Source organism: Drosophila virilis, chromosome 4 (genome assembly GCF_030788295.1).
Source record: "Drosophila virilis strain 15010-1051.87 chromosome 4, Dvir_AGI_RSII-ME, whole genome shotgun sequence".
NCBI lineage: Eukaryota > Metazoa > Arthropoda > Insecta > Diptera > Drosophilidae > Drosophila > Drosophila virilis.
Genome location: NC_091546.1, coordinates 12,955,268 through 12,976,565, shown reverse-complemented (window position 1 = coordinate 12,976,565; position 21,298 = coordinate 12,955,268). Strand labels below are relative to the sequence as shown.

General features: G+C 46.1%; 5 protein-coding genes across 7 annotated transcripts; 3 read left to right on the top strand and 2 right to left on the bottom strand.

Annotated features, from left to right (window-relative positions):
- Positions 1-309: 309 nt before the first annotated feature.
- On the top strand, positions 310-1,436 carry RpL7-like (Ribosomal protein L7-like). The gene is made up of 3 exons (XM_002051971.4): positions 310-459; positions 524-1,172; positions 1,234-1,436. Exons 1-3 carry the CDS (start codon positions 449-451, stop codon positions 1,345-1,347), a joined length of 774 nt encoding a protein of 257 aa, XP_002052007.1. The 5' UTR covers positions 310-448; the 3' UTR covers positions 1,348-1,436.
- A 50-nt stretch (positions 1,437-1,486) lies between these two features.
- On the top strand, positions 1,487-6,245 carry LOC6628104 (WD repeat-containing protein on Y chromosome). The gene is made up of 6 exons (XM_002051973.4): positions 1,487-2,096; positions 2,254-3,493; positions 3,551-3,981; positions 4,047-4,245; positions 4,864-5,064; positions 5,222-6,245. Exons 1-6 carry the CDS (start codon positions 1,487-1,489, stop codon positions 6,243-6,245), a joined length of 3,705 nt encoding a protein of 1,234 aa, XP_002052009.2.
- Positions 6,246-6,247: 2 nt separating this feature from the next.
- On the bottom strand, positions 6,248-10,796 carry Rab3-GAP (Rab3 GTPase activating protein). The gene is made up of 7 exons (XM_002051974.4): positions 10,658-10,796; positions 10,298-10,595; positions 8,477-10,246; positions 8,076-8,417; positions 6,862-8,005; positions 6,601-6,798; positions 6,248-6,533 (listed from the first exon to the last, which is right to left on the bottom strand). Exons 1-7 carry the CDS (start codon positions 10,731-10,733, stop codon positions 6,357-6,359), a joined length of 4,005 nt encoding a protein of 1,334 aa, XP_002052010.1. The 5' UTR covers positions 10,734-10,796; the 3' UTR covers positions 6,248-6,356.
- A 142-nt stretch (positions 10,797-10,938) lies between these two features.
- firl (firelighter) lies at positions 10,939-14,009 on the bottom strand. Of its 3 annotated transcripts, XM_002051975.4 has the most exons (6): positions 13,865-14,009; positions 13,192-13,260; positions 12,003-12,156; positions 11,787-11,941; positions 11,368-11,728; positions 10,939-11,299 (listed from the first exon to the last, which is right to left on the bottom strand). In XM_002051975.4, the coding sequence occupies exons 2-6, from the start codon at positions 13,212-13,214 to the stop codon at positions 11,036-11,038; spliced, it is 957 nt and encodes a 318-aa protein (XP_002052011.2). In that variant the 5' UTR covers positions 13,215-13,260; positions 13,865-14,009; the 3' UTR covers positions 10,939-11,035. The 3 variants fall into 3 exon arrangements, with proteins under 3 accessions (XP_002052011.2, XP_015028784.1, XP_015028785.1); XM_015173298.3 differs by lacking the exons at positions 13,192-13,260; positions 13,865-14,009 and adding an exon at positions 12,265-12,398; XM_015173299.3 differs by lacking the exons at positions 13,192-13,260; positions 13,865-14,009 and having other exon boundaries at positions 12,003-12,238.
- On the top strand, positions 13,320-18,679 carry LOC6628107 (uncharacterized). Its single transcript, XM_015172847.3, has 2 exons — positions 13,320-13,823; positions 17,566-18,679. Exons 1-2 carry the CDS (start codon positions 13,674-13,676, stop codon positions 18,583-18,585), a joined length of 1,170 nt encoding a protein of 389 aa, XP_015028333.1. The 5' UTR covers positions 13,320-13,673; the 3' UTR covers positions 18,586-18,679.
- Positions 18,680-21,298: the final 2,619 nt, after the last annotated feature.

Here is a 21,298-nt window from a genome sequence, read left to right as displayed (position 1 = left end):
TATTGTCAACTTATGATTCCGTGTTCGTGGCACGCTTACTAGCCCTATACGCAGCTCTAGCTAAGAGAGAGAGTGAGAGAGCACTTTATCGAATTGAGTAATGTGCGAATGCGCCAAACCGGAAATTAAAAAGTGTTCCGGTGCCAATTCTATTTTTGTATAGTTACTTTTTTAAATTTAAATTTAAACACATATTTGCAGACGGCTGACAATTCAACCTCGGACTTTTATTTTAATTGCGCCCATTGCAATGCCGATATAAACAATATATAGTTATTCGATTAATATCATGATGTTCAACAATCGATGTTATTTTTTATCTTATCGAAATTTTGCCATTCACATTGCCATAGAAAATCAAATAGGTTGGCATTCCTTCAGTTTTTGTTTTGATTGTGGACACACGTGTTTCGCGAATACTTTCTTGAAAAAAGTTGAATTATTCAATATGTCCGATAAGTAAGTGTTTATTAACTATATAGATTATTGCAATATGAAATACAACGTTATTTTCGCCTTACAGATATGCCGTGCCCAACAAATTACCCGGCAAAACAGTGTCGGTGCTTAAGCACCGCAAGAGGCGCATTCAGCAGGATCAGTCGGTAATTGAACAAAAGCGCACAGATCGCATTAAACGCATAAGGAACGCCCGCACACATCATAAATTCAAACGCGCCGAGTCCTTCGTAATGGGCTACTTGAAGGCCGAACGCACATCCAAGCGCATCAGGCAGACAATTCTACGCACAAATATCACAGACCAAAGCGCCAAAGCTGCTGCAGAAACGAATCCCAGACTGCTCCTTGTCATGCGTCATGCGGGTAAAAAGATCTTTGACAAAACCACCACAGAAATATTTAAAACGCTGCACATGGGACAACGGCACAATGCCGTCTTTCTGGAGAACAGCAAGGAGAATCAATTGCTGCTGCGCGTAATCGAGCCCTTTGTTGTCTATGGTTTTCCAACGCTGAGCACCATACGCGAGCTACTGTTCAAGAAGGGTTTTGCTCGTATCGATGGTAAGAAGACGGCTATACAGTCGAACACCATGGTTGAGGAGCAGCTGGGCGATAAGGGTATTATCTGCTTGGAGGATATCATACATGAAATCTATACAGTGGGACCCAATTTCGCCGCCGTCAAGGAATTTCTGTGTTCTTTTATGGTAAGTCGAGCTTAAACTAAAGTCAGTATCTAAATGCTAAACGAGTTTTTGTCATATGCAGCTATCAAGTCCCCGCGATGGCTGGAAGAAAAAGGTCTCCGTCTCGTTCAAGCGCGGCGGCGAGTACGGGGATCGTGGTAACGGCATTAATGACCTGGTTGCGCGCTGCCTCTAAAACTTTAACCTAGTAGACTTTTATGTAAATTCTTTAAAGCGAAAACTAAACCAGAAATATAGTTATATATAAATAAGTTTTTAAACACATATATGCGTATTGCAAGTGCCAAGATATTGTTGTTTATTTCCTAAGAAACATGTCGCTTGTATATTTTGCCAGCGGTGACAGCAAAGCGGACATCGAATATCAGACAATCTCCTCGACTGCTACCCAGGTTAGCCAGGAGCAATCGGAGCGACTGCACGACCGCATCTCCAAGGCCCAGTTGCAGAAGCTGTACGAACTATTTAAATCAGCACCAGGTCAAGTGGTTGGCTGTGGAGATTTGCGACGTATGCTCGAGGATGTAGACATTACTTTTAACGATTTCGCCTATACGCGTCTCTTTCTAAAAATTAATCAGAATCATGACTTTATGGTGGACTGGAATGAGTTTGTCTCGTATCTAATATTCGGGTTTCAGGAGGAGGATCCCAGCAGCCAAAAGGAGGCACTTATTATGCCCATCTCGATGGCGCCAGTTGTACGCAAAACCGAGCACCGCTCAGCGGTCTGTTGCATAACATTGCTTAAGGTCAAGTCTGATCAGACTCCAATGGAGGAGATCACCGAATCAGCCAACTATTCTTTTGGTGGCGAGGACTCGCCCGAGAATTCGGGCATGTGGGTAACGGCCAGTCATGAGGGTCAATTGCGTTTCTGGAGCGCGCACATGGAGCCACTGCGCAGCGCCGTCTCCGAGAGCAGTAAGTATACGAGTGCAGTAAATGACAAAAGAGGATTGAAATTGAAATTGGGATGGGGGGGATGGAATGGGAAATTGAGATTGGAATCACGACATTCTTGTTACAGGCTTTGATCTAAAGAACTCTCAGTTACTTCTAAGTTTCCGTTTAATCACAGTTCACTTGAAGGTGCCCACCTGGATACTGGCCCTGCAGGCGCTGTCCGATGTGAGCATCGTGTGCACCGCCTCCACGGAGCGTGAATTACGCTTTCATGAGACGATTGCCTCGACCTTTACGCTGCGCATGGTCATTCGGAGCCTGCCGTATGCTGTCTATTGCATGAGCTATGCGTTCTACAATAATGGCAAGACGCACTCGAAGCTGGTGCTTGGAGATTATGCTGGTAATGTCCGGATCTTGTCGTATTCGCCATACCTGCGCGGTCCATTCCAGGCGAAGCCCGGCGCGGCGCTGGTTGAGCTAGTGTGGGCGGATGTGCTGCGCGGCCGGATACCGCTGCTAATACCAAGGGAATACATTAATTTGCACAACGAGCTCATCTCCTGCGTCTACTTCTCGCTGCACATGAACACGCTGTTCGCCTCGGCCGAGTACAGGAACACCAAAAAGTATCGTGGACGCTGCCCGGGCCTGATAATGGTCAGCAACGAGGATCGCAACAATTTTCGCATACCATTGGGGGTATCCGTGTTCTATGTGTCCGAGATCAAGAATATTTTGGTCACCGGCGGTCCGGATACCTTTGTGCGCATTTGGGATGTCTATATATCATCCGAGCCATCGGCCATTTTGACAGGACACAACGGCGGCATTGTGGCCGTCTTTGTGCAGCCGGAGGAGAATAAGGTGTACAGCGTGGACTATCATAAGATCATCAAGGTGTGGGATCTGCAGGAGCACACGCTGCTCCAGACCTATGGCGATCTGGTGCGCATCATTCATCACAGCGAAACCGATATTAAATATTACTATCATTCGCATTTGCGGGAGCTAATGGTCGCCGGCCGCAAGCTCATCCAGATCAAGTGCTGTCCCCGTGTCCGGGTCGATCTCACCGATGGCAACACCCATGCTGCACCCGTCTCCGTGGTCCTCTATAATCGCCTGTTTCGCAACATTGTGACCTGCGGCCTGGATAGCTATATTATAGTGTGGGATCCGTGGACGGGTCGTCGCAAGATCATCATGAAAAACTGTCACACCAAGATGATTTACGGGGAGACCATTGACATTGAGATTACGGCTGCCTGCTTCGATCCGCTGGAGCAGTTCCTGTTGACGGGAGCACGCGATGGTTCGCTCAAGATTTGGAACTACAACAATGCTGTCGTGGTGCGCAATATGAGCATTCAGCCGGACCAGGAAGTGACTGCCGTCATCTGGGTTGTAGATCGGTAATTTATATACAAATATTACCCGGCCGTATATAATCCTTACATTTTCGCTTCCAGTATACTGGCCATGGGCTGGGACCGACAGGTGACCGAGTTCAATGATGTGGAGGGTCGCGAATATGGCGATCCAAAGAAGTGGGCAAAATTTCATACGGACGATATCACCTGTGCCGATGTCAAGCTGGGCGAGGGCGTGGTCACGGCCACCTACTCTGGCGAGATCATCTTCTGGAAGCTGGAGACGGGTCAGCCGTATCGACGCTACAATGTCATGGATCCCAGTCGCTTTATTGAGCTAAAGCTGAATGCTGAGGAGGAGAAATTAACGCGACGCAGCAAACGCATGTCCTCACTCATAGGCGTAAATAGACGAAGCACTTCCGTGCAAGCCATTAAGCCGGATGAAATCAAGGATTATGGAGCCAATATACCTGTTTCCGTGCAGGCTGTGCTCTTTCTACAGCGACGTCCAATGACCAAGGAACATGGTAAGTTGAGTCCCCAACTAACATCTTTAACATTCGCTCAACTTCTTTTTCTTAACGCTGCCCAGGCAGCGTCTTTATCTCCCTGGATACGGGCATCATTCAGGTCTATTCGCATCATCAGCATGGCGGCTATATTAAACAGTTTACGGCCGTCCACAAAACAGGCGACTGTGTGCTGACCATGGCCACAGATCGCAAGAATCGATTCCTCTATACGGGCACAGCCTTTGGTTACATCAAGGTTTGGCATATTGTCAATTATTGGTAAGTAGTCGGTTAAAATGGGGCTGGTAAGATCAGAATCCGATTCCAATCGATTGCACAAAAATGTTAGTGTTTTATGTAATAAAATATTACATAAAAATGTTAATAACAGTACATAGGAAAGAGGTTAACATACTTAACCCAGACAAACATCTTTCATACATGTTAATGTGACGCTGTTAATGTTAACATAAATGTAAGTAACAGCAGGTTTACAGCTGCACACCTAAGAATTGATAGAATCGGACTTCCCAACGTCCCTAACGTTGGATCCCCTGATCCTTTTGCCATCTTTGAAACTTTATCATTTAATGCGAGCATTCACTGTACTGAAGAAACATAAAGAAACCACAAAAATTGACTCTAACGACACGACTCATTATCTTACATGTGTATCAACTTGTAGACCAAGTCATCCACCCACAAGTTACTTTGGCAGGCCTTGCGTGTCTCACCGAATTCCAAACAAACTGGTTTTTTTTTTTTTGGCAACAAATAAATAAATAACTCATAACTAGAACTGGCGGGGGCGAAGGCAAGGACTTAATAAAGACAGACATTCCACTGTCATTTTGCTGAGGAACCTAACTAAAGCTCAACTCCAACACTCTTGTCTAGCATACCGAAGGCGGAGCAGACATATGTGTGCATGCCCAGACTGCGACTGGAATTTATATTCCTGCGAAAGGAACTCTTCTTGACGCGCGCCAAGCGTATGGTACGTTTTCAGCCGGAGCCTATGCTGGTTAGCTCCTACAAGGGACACCTCAAAGCCATTAATTCCATAGGTTTCATCAATTTGCCAAAGATCATATTCAGGTAAGTTCTTCGAATGCCTTAATGCATAATTATAAGGTCTGAGACATGGCTTACAAATTGTATCTGGGATTCCATATTTGTCGGTCCGCAACAGTGTCTCTTTAAAAAAAACCCCCAACTTTAATACTTGCTCTTCCCAATCTTTTCTCTTTTGCAGTGGTAGCCACGACTATTCGTGCCGCCTGTGGACGCAAGGTGGTCGCTACCTAGGCACACTGGGCACTGTACTGCCCTGGTCGAAATTGACACCTTTCGAGCGCGCTGGCGAGGATAATCGCGCCTATCGTCTGCCGCCGGATATCAAGAAGGTGGCCAGTTCCACAACGCTCAAAGTTATCTCGGGCATACAGCATTCGTTCACGCTGAAGCGTCCCAAGGCAGCTGAAGAACGGGAGGAGGAGCGCGAAGTGGAGGACACGACCACCGATGTGAAGAATATGTTTGAGCGACCGCTACGCGAGCCCATTTTGGGCAAGCACTTCCAGCTGCCCGGTCGCAGTGCCATCGAGCAGCGCATCGAGCTGGATACGACACAGCTGTATATTCCGGTGTACACGCATCTGCGTGTATATCCATCCGAGATGTTGGAGGCTCTGCCGACGTCGCCAATTATTAGTCAAGTGAAGGCTGAGAACTATTTGGACCATTATATGCCCGTGGTGGGCAAGGTGGATCTCAATACATCGGCCATAAATATAAAGGAGCCGCAGAAGCTGGCGCGTACCAAGGCTGGCGCCAATCTGGACCAGCCCCGGGCTAGCGCTGGCTGGGCGAAGCCCAAGACTAACTCAATTCTTGGCATACCCAGGGCAGGCTCCAGCCTAGGCAAAGCCAGGGCTAGCGTTAGCCAGGGCTCTCCCAAGGCTGGCGTTAGTTCAGGGTATGGCAAGGTTAGCGTTAGCCAGGGCTATCCAAGGGCTGGCAGCCCCAGGCCCTGCACTACTAGCCTGAGCAAGCCCAAGACCAGCTCCAGTCCAAGCAAACCTAAGGGTAGCTTCAGGCTAGGCAGTCCCATAGCCGCCACCAGCCCGGCCAACGCCGACTCTAGTCCAGGGAAACGCAAATCTAGCCCAGGAAAGCGCAGCTTCAGTCCAGGCAAAGCCAAGGCCAGCCCAGGCAAAGCCAGGATAAGCTCTGTACTTGGCAAGCCCAAAGCCAAAACGGACAGGGAAACCCATTAATCTTGAGTTTTAAATCTAGTCGAATGTGTTTATTTATTTGGTTCTCGATTTGGGGCATAAATATTTGGATGCAGCTGCTCTAGGAATGAAATTAAAGTGAATTCAGTTCCTTCATGTCTGTAGCATGCGCACCGCATTGTACATCTGGGCGACGGTGATTAGGTGCTTGGACCCGGGCCGACTAAGGCATTTATAGGCGTGGGCTATCAGCTTGTCCAGAAGGACCACATCAATCTCCTCCGGCTTGCTGGCGCTTATAGCAACGCTATGCTCCGTGCTGGCTTCCTTCTGCGGAGCGGAAAAGTTGCTTTTGTGAGTTTAGTTCTGTGGATGATACAAATCTGAGCACACTTACCAAATTATCCAGATAGGCTAGCAGCTGGTGACCCACTGAGGCAATCTTGAGAAAGGCTGCCTGGCTGCCCTCCGCATAGAGATTTAAACGCCTGCCGGCAATTTCCAGCAGCAGAGGACCCAGCTCTTCATCTTCGCTAATGTCCTTCAGCAAAAGCTGCGCTTCTGCATCATAGCCAAAGGCATACAGCTCCACCACCTGCAAAATCATACTCTAGTAGTAGGAATTTCAACTGGAATTTGTGGCTGCCGTTGGTCTTACCTGTTTGCGGAGTATGGGAAGCTTGTCCAGCCGCCAGCTGTCGGCAAGCGCACAAATCTTGGCCATATAGTAGACGTGATCGAGTATATACAGCTGCTCCAGATCCTCGCGTATCAGATCCATTGTGGCAGCCACCACGTTGCAGAGGAATTGGGTACGTTGCTCCTGCAGCACCAGATCCGGGGCGGGCAGCGTATAGGTCAGCTCCTTATTGATATCCGACAGTAGCGCTTTGTTGGCCAGAGCATCGAAAAGTGTGGTCAGAGGACGTGACACGCGCAGCTGAAACTGGGCTATGAAATGCAACACGCTGCAGAGCTGGGTGTGCAGCTGCAGCAGCTCCGGCAGCGCGTGATGCTGCTGCAGCGCAAGAAACTGCAGTGGCTGCTGCCCCTCGCTTAGCGCCTGCTCGAACTGCAGCTCCCGCTTGCCGTGCTCCAGCGAGCTGGTGAAATGCTCTAGGAACTCCAGGCACAGCTCAAGAAATTCAGGCACTAGAGCTGCAGACATGTCCAGATCCTGTTGGCACATCTTGTCCACCGGCAGGCGACCTACTTTCTGCATCAGCTTGGCCGCCGCCTGCAGTGGATACTTGAGCGTGGCATTCCATAGCAGGCAGCAGGTGCCATGCTTTAGCGCCAGATCTGGTGTGCGGTATTCCTGTAGGCAACGCAATGCGGCGCGCATGTGCTCCAGCCCGGACAGTTTTTTGCTCCAGTGCACCATATGCTGCCAGGCCATCAGACTCAGCAGCACGCCCGACTCCAGGCTAAAGGGGAAATGCGCACGCAGCAGCGCCAGGCGCTCTAGCACAGGTTCCAATGGTTCGCTGGGTTTGCCCGCCTGCTCCGTATTCTCCATTGCCGCTAGCTCCTCCAGCTCCTCCAGCTTTTTCTCCTGTTCCACTTTTTTCTGGCTTGCCTTGGTCTTTGATTTTGCCTTGACTTCGGGCTCATCATCCGTCTCGTTTCCTGGCGGCGTTATCTCCACAATTAAACGCGGATGCAGCCGCGAGCTGTTCAACCACTTGGCTGTCAGCTCCGAAACAATGCCCTTGCCGCTGCTCAGAATGTTCTTCAAGCTGCAGTCGGGCTGCTCGTACAACAGCTCTGGACCAATTGGTTCACGGCAGATCTTGGGCTGACTGCATAAAGGAGGAGGAAAACCGTTTATCGCTTGTACGCGGCACACACTCAAACCTAGCCTAAGCTCACCCCAGTATTGCGCCCAGCACGGCCACATCTTCCAGTTTGCCGATGAGCAGGCCCCACTGTGCTTCATCATGTGATATGCTCTCCCAACGTTCGTCCTCCTCCGTGGCGCTATCATCGCAGGAGCCGTCACGTCGATTACGCCACAACTGTGTGGCCACCATACGGCAGACAATGGCGACTAACAGGCCGGAGAAGTGTTTGCTCTCCAGCAGCAGCTCACGCACCTGCTGCCACCACGGCGAGATGGCATTGTAGGCATAGTCGTTGATGTGCTCACCGGCCAGCTCGCAGATGACACGCACCATGGACGCAATGCGTGACATATCCTCGACGACCTCATCACTGTGGGTGAGAAAAGGGGGGTTGTTAAAGTAGATCTTACTCTTATTTACTTCTCTTACCAGTTGTTATACTTGAAGGGCTTTTCCAGCCAAAAGTAGATGACCAACGTTAGCAGATCCTTGCTGGGAATGCACGCGTCGGTGGCCCACTGCTTGAACTGCTCAAGGCACAGGCCCTGGGTAAGGAAATGACCAAATAGATCAGAGCTAACGCTGCCATATTTATCCGACTTCGATGGCAGCAGTGTTACACAGTTGGGCGTATCGATGTTAAAGATGCTTAGATAATCCACAAACTCCTCCACTCTGTGTGCGTCCTGCAGCTGAAAGCTAACCTCACGTATTGGTGGTTTCTCCTCGCCATTTTCCAGCAGAATGACCAGCTGATTGATGGTCACCAAATCTGCGTCGGAGAGCTCGAGCAGCTCAACTGGCGGCGTAACGCTATCGCCGCACTGCTGCTGGGCACGACTCAGTGTCAGGTAGAGATCGGTCAAACGTTTGTAGTTGGCGATTTGCTGGAGAAACTCTTGGGTGGCGGCATCCTCCTCATGCTCCTTGGCCTGGCCAAGGGCATCGACAATGCTCTGAAACAATTCCGGCTGCAGGCGTTTGCTTTTCAGCAACATCTCGAGGCACTGCTGACGCACTTCCAGGGTTTCCAGCTCTCCAGCAAGCTGGGCAATCGCGGCAATCTGCTGCTGCCTGTCATCGCCAGAATGTGTCAGCGAGCGCAGTAGATTGCGCAGGCGGCGCAGCGAGTGTATATCCCGGGATGTTTGAGAGTTGGTCTCGCTGAGTGCATAGTGGAATGGTATGTGCACCTCCTTCAGGCTGGCATCGCTGGGATCCAGAAACAGGCAATGATTCAAATTGGGCGAGCGGCGCATCTGCACGCCCGCAGCGCCCAGAGGGCTATGATTATTGTACACCAGCTGGCCACTCTTGGACACATTAAATGCGGCCACTTTGGGACCATTCTGCAGCGCCCATATGTCCAGGCAGCCCAGGCGCGGCGCATAGATGACCAGGAAGAGCGCCTTGCGCTTGTGCGTCTTAATGCCACGCACAGAACGTTCCTTAATGGGCATAAAGGCGCACTGTGCATCCCGATAGCCCTTCCAGACGCGCAATATAATCGCCTGCTGTGTGTCCACCAACATCACGCGGTCCAGATTGTCCGTAACGGCGGCCAATTTACTGCCAGGCGCCAAAGCCAGGGTGAGCCCGTCACGTTTGCCATCGTACAGGCGGCAGCGTGTGCGCATGGGCGCCTCCTTGCTGGGCAGCGGCATCTGATCGGGCTGGTCTGCCGTTGCCTCCGGCGCGCGCCTGAAGAGGCCACCCAGTAAATTTTTGTACGCCATGCCAATAACGTCTTTGGCCACCTCGCCCAGCGATACTGTCTTGTAGCCCTCCTCGGCCTCAAAGAAACCCAAATAAGGCTCCGCACCGGCAGCCAGCACCTGGGCGCTACGCATGGGCGTTGCCTGCACCTTGGCGAAGTAGCCAAACGCAATGCTTTGATTTACAATGTGATCATAGGTGGGCGATCGTTGATTTGTGACAATGACGGCATCATTGAGAATGGATTCGCGCTGGCGCTTGAACTTGTATTTCTGAAACGGCACCACATCAGCGCTGGGATAAACGCTTCGCTCCAGGGCACTGCGCTGTATGGTCTGACGACAATTGGCCAGTATGGGCAATATGTCCTGGCCATTGATAAAGCACATGCAGCTGCTGTAGACAATGTATAGCAAGGCATCGGCTTCTGTGTGACGCGCTGGCGACAACAATTTAATGCCCAAGACGGATTCCTCTTGGCAACTGGCAAAAGAAAGGTTATTAATAAGTTAGCAATAAAGTTCCATAGCTTACCATTGCGAGAATAGCTTAACTCCCGTGTCTGTGTAGAATATTACCATGCCAGAGGCCAGGCCCACTGCCACGCAAGTCCACTCGATGTCTGTGGCACGCAACATGGGCATACAGATCAGACTGGTGACTATTTGATTGGGATCATCTAGTTCGCCACACCAGCTGAGAGCATAAGTGTTTCCATGGCCATGACTGTCCCAGCAGGTGGTCAAAAATGCCAGCTTTTCACCCTGCGCCAGGGCAATCGTCTCTCCAGTTGGTGACATGGCATAGTTGATGCCATTAAGCCAATTGTCGTCTGAGTTGGTATTGGAAAACAGTTAATAGGCGTATATTGATGCTCAATTCTTAAAGTTTTACCATGACCAAGTCCAAAGTATTCCTGAACCTTTCGAAAATCTAAAATATTTCCAAATGTTTTCACCTCACAAGCCATTTTCCTTTGTTGTCATGCCACAGCTGAGTTAAAGTTAGAGTTGCCGTACCAATTCAGCCGTCAGCTGTTGATGTGTGAAATGTAAACAAAAGTGTGACCAGAAAAATAATGCCACCAAATATGCATATATCGATAAATATCACAATGTGCTAAGGCCAATTGGCGCCAATTCAAATCAATTTTCTAAGAGCTTGCATAAAAACACTTTTATCGATTGCTTGGGATGACCAATAATACCTTTAATATGCCAAAACACTAAATATACGTAAACATATTCTATAACAAAGGAGCCAAATGTATAATTAATTCAAATCCGACTCCACACCACTGTCAATGTAGTCCTTTAGCATAATTCCACAACTACTTGGCAACAGTCGAGTCCAGTTGTTGATGTACATCAGACTGCTCGGTATCGTTACCTCCAGACAATTGGATCGATGCGCCTCTATAATGCGCTTTGCCACTTCTTTGGGATCCAGCAGGCCCAAAATGGTGGGAAACTTGACCTTTGGATACTTGCAAAGCCCCGTATTGGTCATGTATGGAAATATAGTTGTGACTCTTATCTACATAAAAATCACATTAACATTAAAATTAAGTGTACTTTACAGCTGCAGAAACGCTTAGTGCTTACCAGATCCTTGTAGGGTCCCTCGCGTAGCTCTTCATGCAACGCCTCCATCATGCCGCGCACTGCGAACTTGGTTGCACAATATGGCACCAAGTTGGACAGACCCACCACACCGGCAATGGACGATAGAGAGATAATGTGGCCGTTGCGACGTTCCTTCATTTGATCTAGGAACGCTTGTATTGTCCAGAATTGCGAGAATACGTTCACATCGAACACACGTTGTATTTCCTCGGCCGATTGCTGTGGCAAGGGATGCGTCGGCATTATGCCAACATTATTCACCAGCACAGACACAGAGCCCACCTCTGTTTTAACACGCTTTGCCAGCGCTAACACTTGTTCGCGCTTGGATACATCACAGCTGCAATGGGTAAAATTTTATATAATATCAGGGATTTACTATTGAGCAACACACACACCTGAAACTGTGCACGGCACCACGATTCAAGCGCTGAGCCTCCTGCACAGTGTCCATGTTGTTTTTCTCGTCGATGTCCACACACACGACTGTGCTACCCCAGGCGGCATACTGCAAGGCCAGCTCTCTGCCAATGCCATGGCCGGTGCCGGTTATCTGCAGTTGTGATGTATGGGTATATTATCAAAAAAGTCCCAGTATTATCGGAGCCACTTACCAGGACAATTTCGCCGCTAATATCCTTTAGCTTTCTGGGCAACATCGACTGCACCAGGACTGTAGTTAATTCCAGAAGCACGCGTACTATCAGCACCAGCAATTGCAGCAAGTCCTGCAGGAAGGCAAACATTCTCTTCGATGCTGTTGTGGTGCTGCAATAGAAGAAAGAATCTCTTTCCATTGTAAGAGTCTTCTTTGGTGCGTGATTGAATATTAAACATAAACATTAAACATTTCCATATTTGCGTCTTGTCAAGTACCCAGTAAACGCGCCAAGCCCTCTTCCTGATTGCCCTAAAGATGTCTTTGTAACTATATTAAATATATGGATTTAACGAGATATTTTCGTTTTCTTCAAAAAGTCATTATAAGCTGTCATATCAGAATAAATATCGATACGATTGTCTATGTTATGCTTTAGATATATTTTATGAAAAATTCTATTTTGCAATATTTAAGGTAATTCATAAAGAAATAATAATTATATATAAACCAAATAATTTTTATTTTCGCAGTGATTCAGATACATAGAGGATAATTATTATGATTTTAAAATATATTATTTATAACATTCAGTTGTATATTTCCATCGTATCGATAAATTTCCTTAAACGTCCTTAAATTTCCATAATCGCGATAAATTCCCTGTAAATTTACCCAATCTGATTACCGTAAGGTAAGAACCACAAATGAATTTGACAAATGTTTGTTTCAATTGTAAACAAAACATAAGAGCCTCAGGTATGCAAACGAGTCGGCAACACATTTTTTTGTTTTTTTTTTTTTTTTTTTGAAACAAAGCGCAAAGAACAATAATAATTGCAAATTTGTGGCGCATTTAATTTATCTATTTGTATGCGGTCTTAAGTGCATTTCGGCTGTGCAACGTTCAAACGGTCAACGGACTTTGTCACAGTGGAGCATAATGATAATGGACTCGATATCTATCTATAAGTCCAGCCCAAGCTATGGACTTGGCAGCGAGTGTTGACGATAAATCTTGGCCTAGTTGTTGGGCATACGCGCCGCTAGAACTTTGACAAACAATCATTATGACGATGACGGTGCATGTATATAATTGCTATAAGGTTGTCGTTAATGTGTGCACATACATACATATGTACATGTGTTAGTTAGTATGCATTAGTATACCTAATATTTGAATTAATTTAACAGTTTGCACTTACTGAATAATTTCACGCTCAATCATGATGTTAAACAAATTGAATTGACTCTCGGCTGGCGTTGCGATTGCCCTGTAAATTTAAAAACGAAAAAAAAAGTTGTTTCTTTTAATTTTGCTATTTGTTTGATTTAAAGTCACGTCACAATTTCAATGCAAGTGCTGTAACTAGTTGTCTTCCGTATTCGCGTGCATTTTCTTTTTACGTTTTCTGCTTAAATTTAAGTGTGTTGTGCGGCGCTTTTCATTTCAACAAGCGGCAGACGAAAACGCTGATGAGTCGTTGGAGCGGAGGGGGGCACGGTGGGTGGTGGGCGGCGTAGGCGAACCAGCTGCAGCCTGTAGCAACATTTTCACTTTCGTTTTTGCCGCAGACGCCACTAAAATGAAAATTACGTGCACTACAATGTGGCACAACACACACACACACACACACACACGCACACACACAGTCAACGCCAGGCGGCTTTACCGTTAGACAGCTCAATGGGCAGCTCAAGAGCGTCAGACCGACTGCGAAGCAGCGCACAGTTATTGGCGTATGTTTTGGCCGATTCTCTTTGTGGCAACTACATGTTGCAATGTCTGAGGAAATGTTGGCAATTGAATAAGCAGCCAATGCGACAACACAGCGAGGTGAGCTTTAAGAGTTTTCAATTTGCACTAAAACAACTTGCCACAAATTACTGGATTTCCGTTATGCAACTGCGTTGTTGTATTCCGTTTTTATACAGCTGCCACCGCGATCCAACCGAAGCGTTTCGCTGCCTGCCACCAACTGATTTAAGCTGCGCGCGCGCCAAGCCAACGCAACCTCGCCAAGCTTCCAGCTTCAAATCGAGAGAGCACGACGGACAGAGTGAGAGAGAGAGAGAGAGAGAGAGAGAGCGAGAGAAAGAGAGCAATCTGCTCTCAGTGATCCTTGCTGACAGATATTGAGCGTCAAGTCAAGGACGCCACATTTCAAAATGTTTTTGTTTATCCAAACAAACGCAGAGGCGCGACCTTCGGTTGACAAGTTAAAAACAAAAGCTGATATGCAGCTTCATTATGTGTCTCTTTATTGTTTTAATGCCGCATACCCATTACAAATTGATAAAAATGGGCATTATGAAGTTGTGCCAATGTATGTAACAGCCACATATATTTTCCACTTTCAGTCATTTCCATACCTTTGAAAACTTCTCTCAGTCAGCTTTCTTTAAGAATGCATTCTCCATGCGCTCCACTTCTAGTACAGGGTATTTTGTAGTCGATTCACCTCTTACTTGTTGTTGTTGTTTTTGCATGATTTACCGTTTTTGGAGCTTTGCGCAGACAAAACCGCGTCCCATGTATCAAACCCGACTGGTTGTTGTCGTTATGTTGATGACGCGGCAACAGTTCGCGGCCCAAGTTCAAGTTCAGTATGTTCCAACTTAATAAATACATAGATCATTTCACATCGAACAAAATGAGCTGCATACCGAACAAATAAACTTGCGTTGGGTTGGGCAGCTGCTCTGCTCTGCTCTGCTGCTGCTGCGTTCTGTTCCTCGCTTGTCCTTCACTGAAACTTTTCATTATCTCATTGTTAATCTGTTCCGCTTTACGTCCCTCTCTCTCTCTCTCTATCTCTTTGCCACTCCCTTTCTCTCTTTAAGTCTGCAATATAACCAGTATTTTGTTTTGTTCTGAAAGTATATGCTTCCCTGTTGCATATGCTTCCCTGTTGGAGAAGGTCAGTTAAGGTTAATTGGACACAGCTCCGACCGACGGCCCTTTCGCATAATTGGTGTCAATTTGCTCTTCCAGTTGCACTTGATGATCAGTTGTTGGCTCTATGTCAAAACCAAGAAGAACTATCTACGTGACGTAACTGAAACAGTTGCTGCAAGTGCAATTGTCCTCAACTAACATGTGTGAGAGTGAAAGCTCGACTAGGGGATACGCTGTATATAAATTATATATATATGCAAAAAACAGGCAATGTTTCATGTAATCATTCATTTATTTATCGACTTAAGTTTATATATACTATATCGAGAGATTTTTTTGTTGTACTCCTACTCGGGCCTAGACCGAGTAAAGTTTAAAAGAAGATAATGTGTCGTATCATGAACAACATAATATATAATAGAAAATATATTTATAAGTTCGACTTGGTGTGATACTTAGCTTTGTATACCTATTTTTTAGCTCTCAAAGTGACAATCTCCTCCAAAAAAAGTATGATAAATCTGTTCACATAAATCAAACATTCAACTTTTCGTGACTATTATGTAAATCGTCAAATCAGTTTCGTTGTTCTGTTTGCCATAAATTAGGGCTGTCTCCATTTTTGTGTTTAGCTCCAACTGATTGAATCAGAACCGAAGCGGAACTACAACCCTCCGGCTGTAAGAGTAATAGCCGTATTCCTATTCCCCAAATGGGCAATTTAACGCAAAGGCTAAATTAATGCTCAGACTTTATGGCTAGCCCCGCCCCCTCTTATCGCTATAGTCAATATATACTGTGCTATATCATTAGCGTGCATTAACAATCAATAATGACAAAAGCAAACTAAAGAACGATTCGAAGTTTGGGTGCAAATGGAAGTCTGGAAGTTTACTTTTGGATATATTAAAGTTAAAAATAATTGATAAGCTCAGGGGAGCTGTAATAAACATAAGTATATTGTCTTATGCATAAATATAGTTAATACTTGTTGAATTCACTTGACCCCTATCTTTCTGAACGATCAAATTGGATTGATGCATTCATATTTTTAATTAGATTCGAAACACAAAATAAACAAATTAGCGCCACGCGTCCCACAATCACAAAATTACCCAATTAATCACTCCTTTTCCTTACCACCCCGTCAAGGCGTGCACAATCTTAAGATCTATAAACTATCTTTAGTATAAAATGGCTCAATCCAAATTAAGAGACTGTTGTGCACAACTTTCTTATATGAATTTTATTCATTATAATGGCTATAAAATACAGCTACAATATGTAGTACATGTCCTTAGCAACATTTATTGACATTGACTTTATGTGTACATTAATCCATTAACGGAATAGCTATAATAACTTGACTAACTGCATTCAAATGTCCTTTTAATGGACACATGCAAATGGAAATACAAACGTTTTTAATTGTCTATGGTGTCATGTGTGCGTCTGCCGGCATGCAACAAACAAACAAACAAATAAACAAATAAACAAACAAACAAACTATATGCAAATGAGCAGCAGCAGCAGCAGCCGCTACGCTCGCGTTACGTTACGTTTCGCTTACGTTACGTTGTGGCAGCGCAAACATAGCGCTGCCTAAAAGTCGGCTTCAGTTGTCATTGGCGAGCCAAGCGACGAGCACTGCAGCGAAAAAGTAACGGCACAATTGAATACGAATACACGGCAAAAGGCAAAATGTAAGCGTGCATGTGCATGTGTGTGCTCGTGTGCTTGTGTGTGTGTGTTAGCTTGCGGCTTTTGTGTTTGTGTTTGTGCTGAGCTCGTGATTTGTTTACCTGTCAAAATAATAAATAAAACTTTCGTGTTGCCAGTGCCGCATTAAATACATTTTTTGTTTTTGTTTTTTTTGATTGTCGTTATTGTTGCTGTTCTTATGGCTGTTGTTTGTTGCCGTTGGCATTGGATGACGCGGAAGCAACTCATGTCCTGGCCCGACTTTCGCCTTGGCTTGGTTTCATGGCGCCAGTCTGCAGTCCGCCAAAAGTCAAAGAGTAAACGTTGCCTGGCTTTTAGATAATATCGATAGGAGGCGGGGCGCTGTCTGCTGTGACAAGAAAAACGTTTCCACTTACGTTCGAAATTCAATTGCAATTTCAGCTCAATTACGTATAGATTTCCACGCGTGTGCAACAGTTCTTCTTTAACATACTCTAATAAACGCTGTCACAACTGGATTTCCCTTAAAAAAAATATAAAATTAATAATACTTAACAATATGTAAATATAAGTTATAAATATAATTGGAGAAATGCGACAAGGTTCATATTAGAACCCAATTTTACGGATGTCTTAAGCCACTTGCATGCAGCCAGTCTCAAATTGTGTCACTGGTTCAAACCGTTAACAGAACCATCGACTTCTTTTTGCACTGTTCGAAACAGATTAAGAGCTCTAAGTCACTTTTAAAATAATAGCCTGGATTCGCCAAACACAATGTGTATTATATGAATAAGATAGGAAGAAACTTACGTGTTTTAATGTGTGTCTGAAAGTTCAAGTCTGTGGATATGCATAATTCCTTGCGATTGCGTGTTGCGAAGCTTGGTAAAGGGTATCAGCTAGTCGCACACTCGCAGCCTTTGACCTTGAAAGCTTAATTGAATGCACTGCTTTAACTGTCAGCTAACTATCTGATGTGTAACATTTCATATAGGAACTCATTCCAACATACTGTGACCGCATCAGAATGTCGTTGTCCACGGCGTTGATACCGCAGCAGCGACAGCCATGCAATCGGAAGAGTGCCCAGATCTTTGCCAGAATCTTCGAGCAGCGCTATGGTAACTGGAGTTATATGAAAAGCCGCAGCATTTGCCGCACCGCGTCCGTTGTCGAGCAGCAGGCTAGCGGCCTAGTGAGATGTGTCAACCAGGTGGGCAACCCATTGCAGACGCAGCGAAGTGCCAGCCTTTTGGCGCTTCAACGACAACAATTGCTGGGCTTGCACAGGGAGGATTATCGCATCTATCCGCAAAGCGTCGACTTGGATGCGTTCTTTGGAGAGGAGCAAAAGTGTGAGAAGGTATCGGATGTTTGCCTGCTCAACGATCACTTTATGCTGGTCAAGATGCCACAGGAGCAGCAGGCCAAGGTGTTCCAGCCAGCGCCCGTTGAGCTGCAGCACAAACTGGGCTCCCGGCTGCCGCGCTGTTTTAAATGTTATCGCGGCAGCCGTGTTTCGCCCATCTTGGAGGAGCAGGAACAACCCGCACCTCAAACTGACTATAGACCCTGGAACTCATACGACGATGAGGACGTCGAGGTTTTTGCCTCGAGCACGCGAATTCTACCCGCTTATGGCCAGCAACAAATGCAGGCCGGTTCCAGTTCCACGCCCGCCTCCAAATCTGTGCCGGAGTCCGTCATAGTGGAGCAGCCGCTGCCACAGCGGAGCGCACCGGCTGCATCACTGCAGCTGCAACTGGAGACGTTCCAATCGCCGCCGCCAGCTGATCCATCTGCACATGCCATCAGCCGCGGTCCGCTGCACTGGTTCCTCTGGCCCTTCCGGCGGCGCTTTGCCAGCCGGCCCAGAGCTCAACTGGCCGCCGTACACAAGACCTACTTTGTCAGTTGGAACAAGCCGCCGGATACGCTCTGGCATGGCTATGGCGTGGAGCGTGTCCAGGTGGACAAGGTTGTCCTGCGGCGCTGCCGTTCCGCCATATTTTAAAGAATTTCTATCGAAGCTTGTGTATATTTTGTATATATTGGGGAATCGACAACCACAACCAAAACGCTTAATAAAATAACAAGAAAATTGTTAATTTATAATGGGGAGTAATTGAAGAATCCAGATTATTTTTCACACTACTTGGAATCAAGCCAATCCCTCACAATTTGCAATTCCTTACAGCACAAATAAAATATCCTAAGAGAACTTCCATATAATTTCATGTTCACAAGTTCTTAATCATTTCCACTGAAAAACTCTGCCACAAGTCAAACTTAATTTCCGCATACAAAAACTATACAAATAAATGCATATATAGAAGCCAACATTGAGCCGCAAACGTGCTGCATGCCGCATTTAGTCGGTGGTAAATAAAGAAAATAAACTCAGAGTACGTAAATTGCAGGCAAAATGCAGATAAAGTGAGAAACAAAAAAGTTCAAACTCCTTTTTTTTCAACGGAATTTGCACGCGTCCATGAAGTCGACCTGAAGCCGAGCTGCGGCTGCAACTGAGGCCGGGTCCACGGCTACATTGTCGGATTTGGCGCACACCGTGAAGGGGGCTTCATTAGCTTGGGGCCTGCCTTCAAGGAATGTCGGGCAATGTCGTTCGTTACTCTCCTGGTCGCTAGGTGGCGCTGGCTGCGAAGCGTGCGACTAATTACGATGGCTACCATAAAAACCTAGTAAAAGCGTTCCAGCCGCGTGCAACCGACTGTACAATACTCTGTAATAACGTTTGAAAGTAGGTAGCAAAAATATTTCTTGATTATGATACTAAAACTGTTAGCCAACCTCTGTTACACTTAAACTAGTGGCGGGTGGATAACTCCCAAAGCCTAGTGGCTGTACAACTATAACAGTAAGGTATATACTTTCAAATAGGGAACTATAAAACTGGCGAAGGAGCGTTAGTGACTCTTAAACTGTAAAGGAATCACATGGTTCTCAAACTGTAACTTTAACATCTTAGCTAGTTATCAGTCAGTACACAATAAACTCCATTTCATACTGTAATTAGAGTATTCAAACATCAACAACAACTATTGTCCAATGCATAACTCAAGCATCGACATTTGCGCTCTCCCTCTATTTGTCTGCTCGTCTCGCTCTCTTGTGGCAGTCACGGGGGCGACTGCAAGCTCCCTGTGCCGCAATATACATAATAATAATAAAAAAAAATTAAAATCGTCACGCCAGGCGTCAGTGCAGTGAAGCAATCGCGGCGTGAACAAAGCACACGGCAAACCCAAAAGGAGCCCCTCGAACTGGACAGAGCCCGACTGGAGCGGAGCTGTTGCTGGAGCAGCGGCAGCACTGAGGCACCAGGTCATACATATAATAATAAACCATTAATATTAATATGCAGCAGCAACTAGGTATCGCCCGGGCGATAAGACGTCTGAGTATATCGAAAATCGAACTGCCCTCGCTCGCCGCATTTCACATAATATGCCCATTGTTCTCTTATGATTGCCCTTCAGCCGTCGCTTTTGACTATTTGTCATTAATTATAATGTCAGTTGGGCACAGGTGAGCACATTAGCATTGTCCATTTATTGTATTAGATGGCATGAGCCCGGCCAGACTTACGTGCGCACTATATACCGCCCCGTTTGGGGAGCTACTGAAGGGCGCCACCTGTCTGCGGGTAGACGCAGTAGAAAGCTACACTAGTTAATTAAAGTTCATTTAAAATGGGTTTTGTAGATCGCCAATTAGCATAGCTAAATGGAAAATGTAAGCGATTTACATTTTAATAATACTATATAGGTTATCATACTCGATCCTTTCTGTTTTTTTTTTTTTAACAATGTATGCTCTATTCGGAAATATTTGTCCGCATCTTCTACGATTTTTGCTTCCCTAATATAGCATATCGGTTCCAGCGTGTTAACTCAAAAATTGCAGTTGGTTTGTGGTGGCATCTACTGAACAGAAGAAGACACTTGCTGGGTGAAGTTGCCAAAAGGAAGCTGACAAGTTGCTAACCAAGAGGGAACACAAATAGGAGCAGCAGCAGCGGGTCCCGCCAAGCATTCCAAATCGATTACGACTATTTGCAAGATCAAAAGCGTCTCTCTGTCTCTCTCCCTCTCTTTCTCTCTCGCTCTCTCTTACTGACTCTCCCTATCTCTAGCTCTGCCTTCTATGTGTTTATTAATAAAACTCCAACTGGCAGAGAGGAAGAGAGATGAGGCGAGATCTTTAGTCGCGAAACAAACACAGTTGGTGGTGCCAGGTCGCAGCTACAAAGTGTTGACAATGTCCGACTGCGCAACGACCTTCGACGAGTCCTGCAATCATGGTTAATGATCGCAATGTCCTTGTGCGCCTCCATTTGACAAATCAATTCGTGAGCTAACAGCATGCGCTCCGCTGTGGGACAGCAAGGCGTGCAAGAGGACGCAGGACGAACACCAGGACACAGGACAGCACAAACTGCATGTGTCTATCGGCGAAGACGGCCAACAGAACCAGCCAGACAGTAGTTCGTCGTGACAAACGAAACCAAAATGTTTGCCAATAGACATTGATTGGGTTCGTGGCGTGAGCTATTTAAAATGCAATCCGTCATTATTAAGGGGCCCAAGCATAAGCAGAGCTTGAAATATATTTAAAATCTATTCCAATATGTTCTCATATCTACTAACTAACTAGTTGATAGTGTGGCGATACTTTCTCAAAGAGCTGGAAAATACTTCCAAGAT

Excerpts from the sequence above, each read along its gene's own strand:
- RpL7-like (XM_002051971.4), top strand. Across the intron at positions 1,173-1,233 it reads AATTTCTGTGTTCTTTTATG|CTATCAAGTCCCCGCGATGG; the intron begins GTAAGTCGAGCT and ends TGTCATATGCAG.
- LOC6628104 (XM_002051973.4), top strand. The coding sequence starts at position 1,487 with ATGTCGCTTGTATATTTTGCCAGCGGTGACAGCAAAGCGGACATCGAA. Across the intron at positions 3,494-3,550 it reads GTCATCTGGGTTGTAGATCG|TATACTGGCCATGGGCTGGG; the intron begins GTAATTTATATA and ends TTTCGCTTCCAG. Across the intron at positions 4,246-4,863 it reads TGGCATATTGTCAATTATTG|CATACCGAAGGCGGAGCAGA; the intron begins GTAAGTAGTCGG and ends ACTCTTGTCTAG.
- Rab3-GAP (XM_002051974.4), bottom strand. The coding sequence starts at position 10,733 with ATGGCTTGTGAGGTGAAAACATTTGGAAATATTTTAGATTTTCGAAAG. Across the intron at positions 8,006-8,075 it reads GTGCTGGGCGCAATACTGGG|TCAGCCCAAGATCTGCCGTG; the intron begins GTGAGCTTAGGC and ends TCCTTTATGCAG. Across the intron at positions 6,534-6,600 it reads TAGCCTATCTGGATAATTTG|AAGGAAGCCAGCACGGAGCA; the intron begins GTAAGTGTGCTC and ends TCCGCTCCGCAG.
- firl (XM_015173299.3), bottom strand. The coding sequence starts at position 12,185 with ATGGAAAGAGATTCTTTCTTCTATTGCAGCACCACAACAGCATCGAAG. Across the intron at positions 11,942-12,002 it reads TTAGCGGCGAAATTGTCCTG|ATAACCGGCACCGGCCATGG; the intron begins GTAAGTGGCTCC and ends TCACAACTGCAG. Across the intron at positions 11,729-11,786 it reads GGTGCCGTGCACAGTTTCAG|CTGTGATGTATCCAAGCGCG; the intron begins GTGTGTGTGTTG and ends TACCCATTGCAG.
- LOC6628107 (XM_015172847.3), top strand. The coding sequence starts at position 13,674 with ATGGGCAGCTCAAGAGCGTCAGACCGACTGCGAAGCAGCGCACAGTTA. Across the intron at positions 13,824-17,565 it reads CAATGCGACAACACAGCGAG|GAACTCATTCCAACATACTG; the intron begins GTGAGCTTTAAG and ends CATTTCATATAG.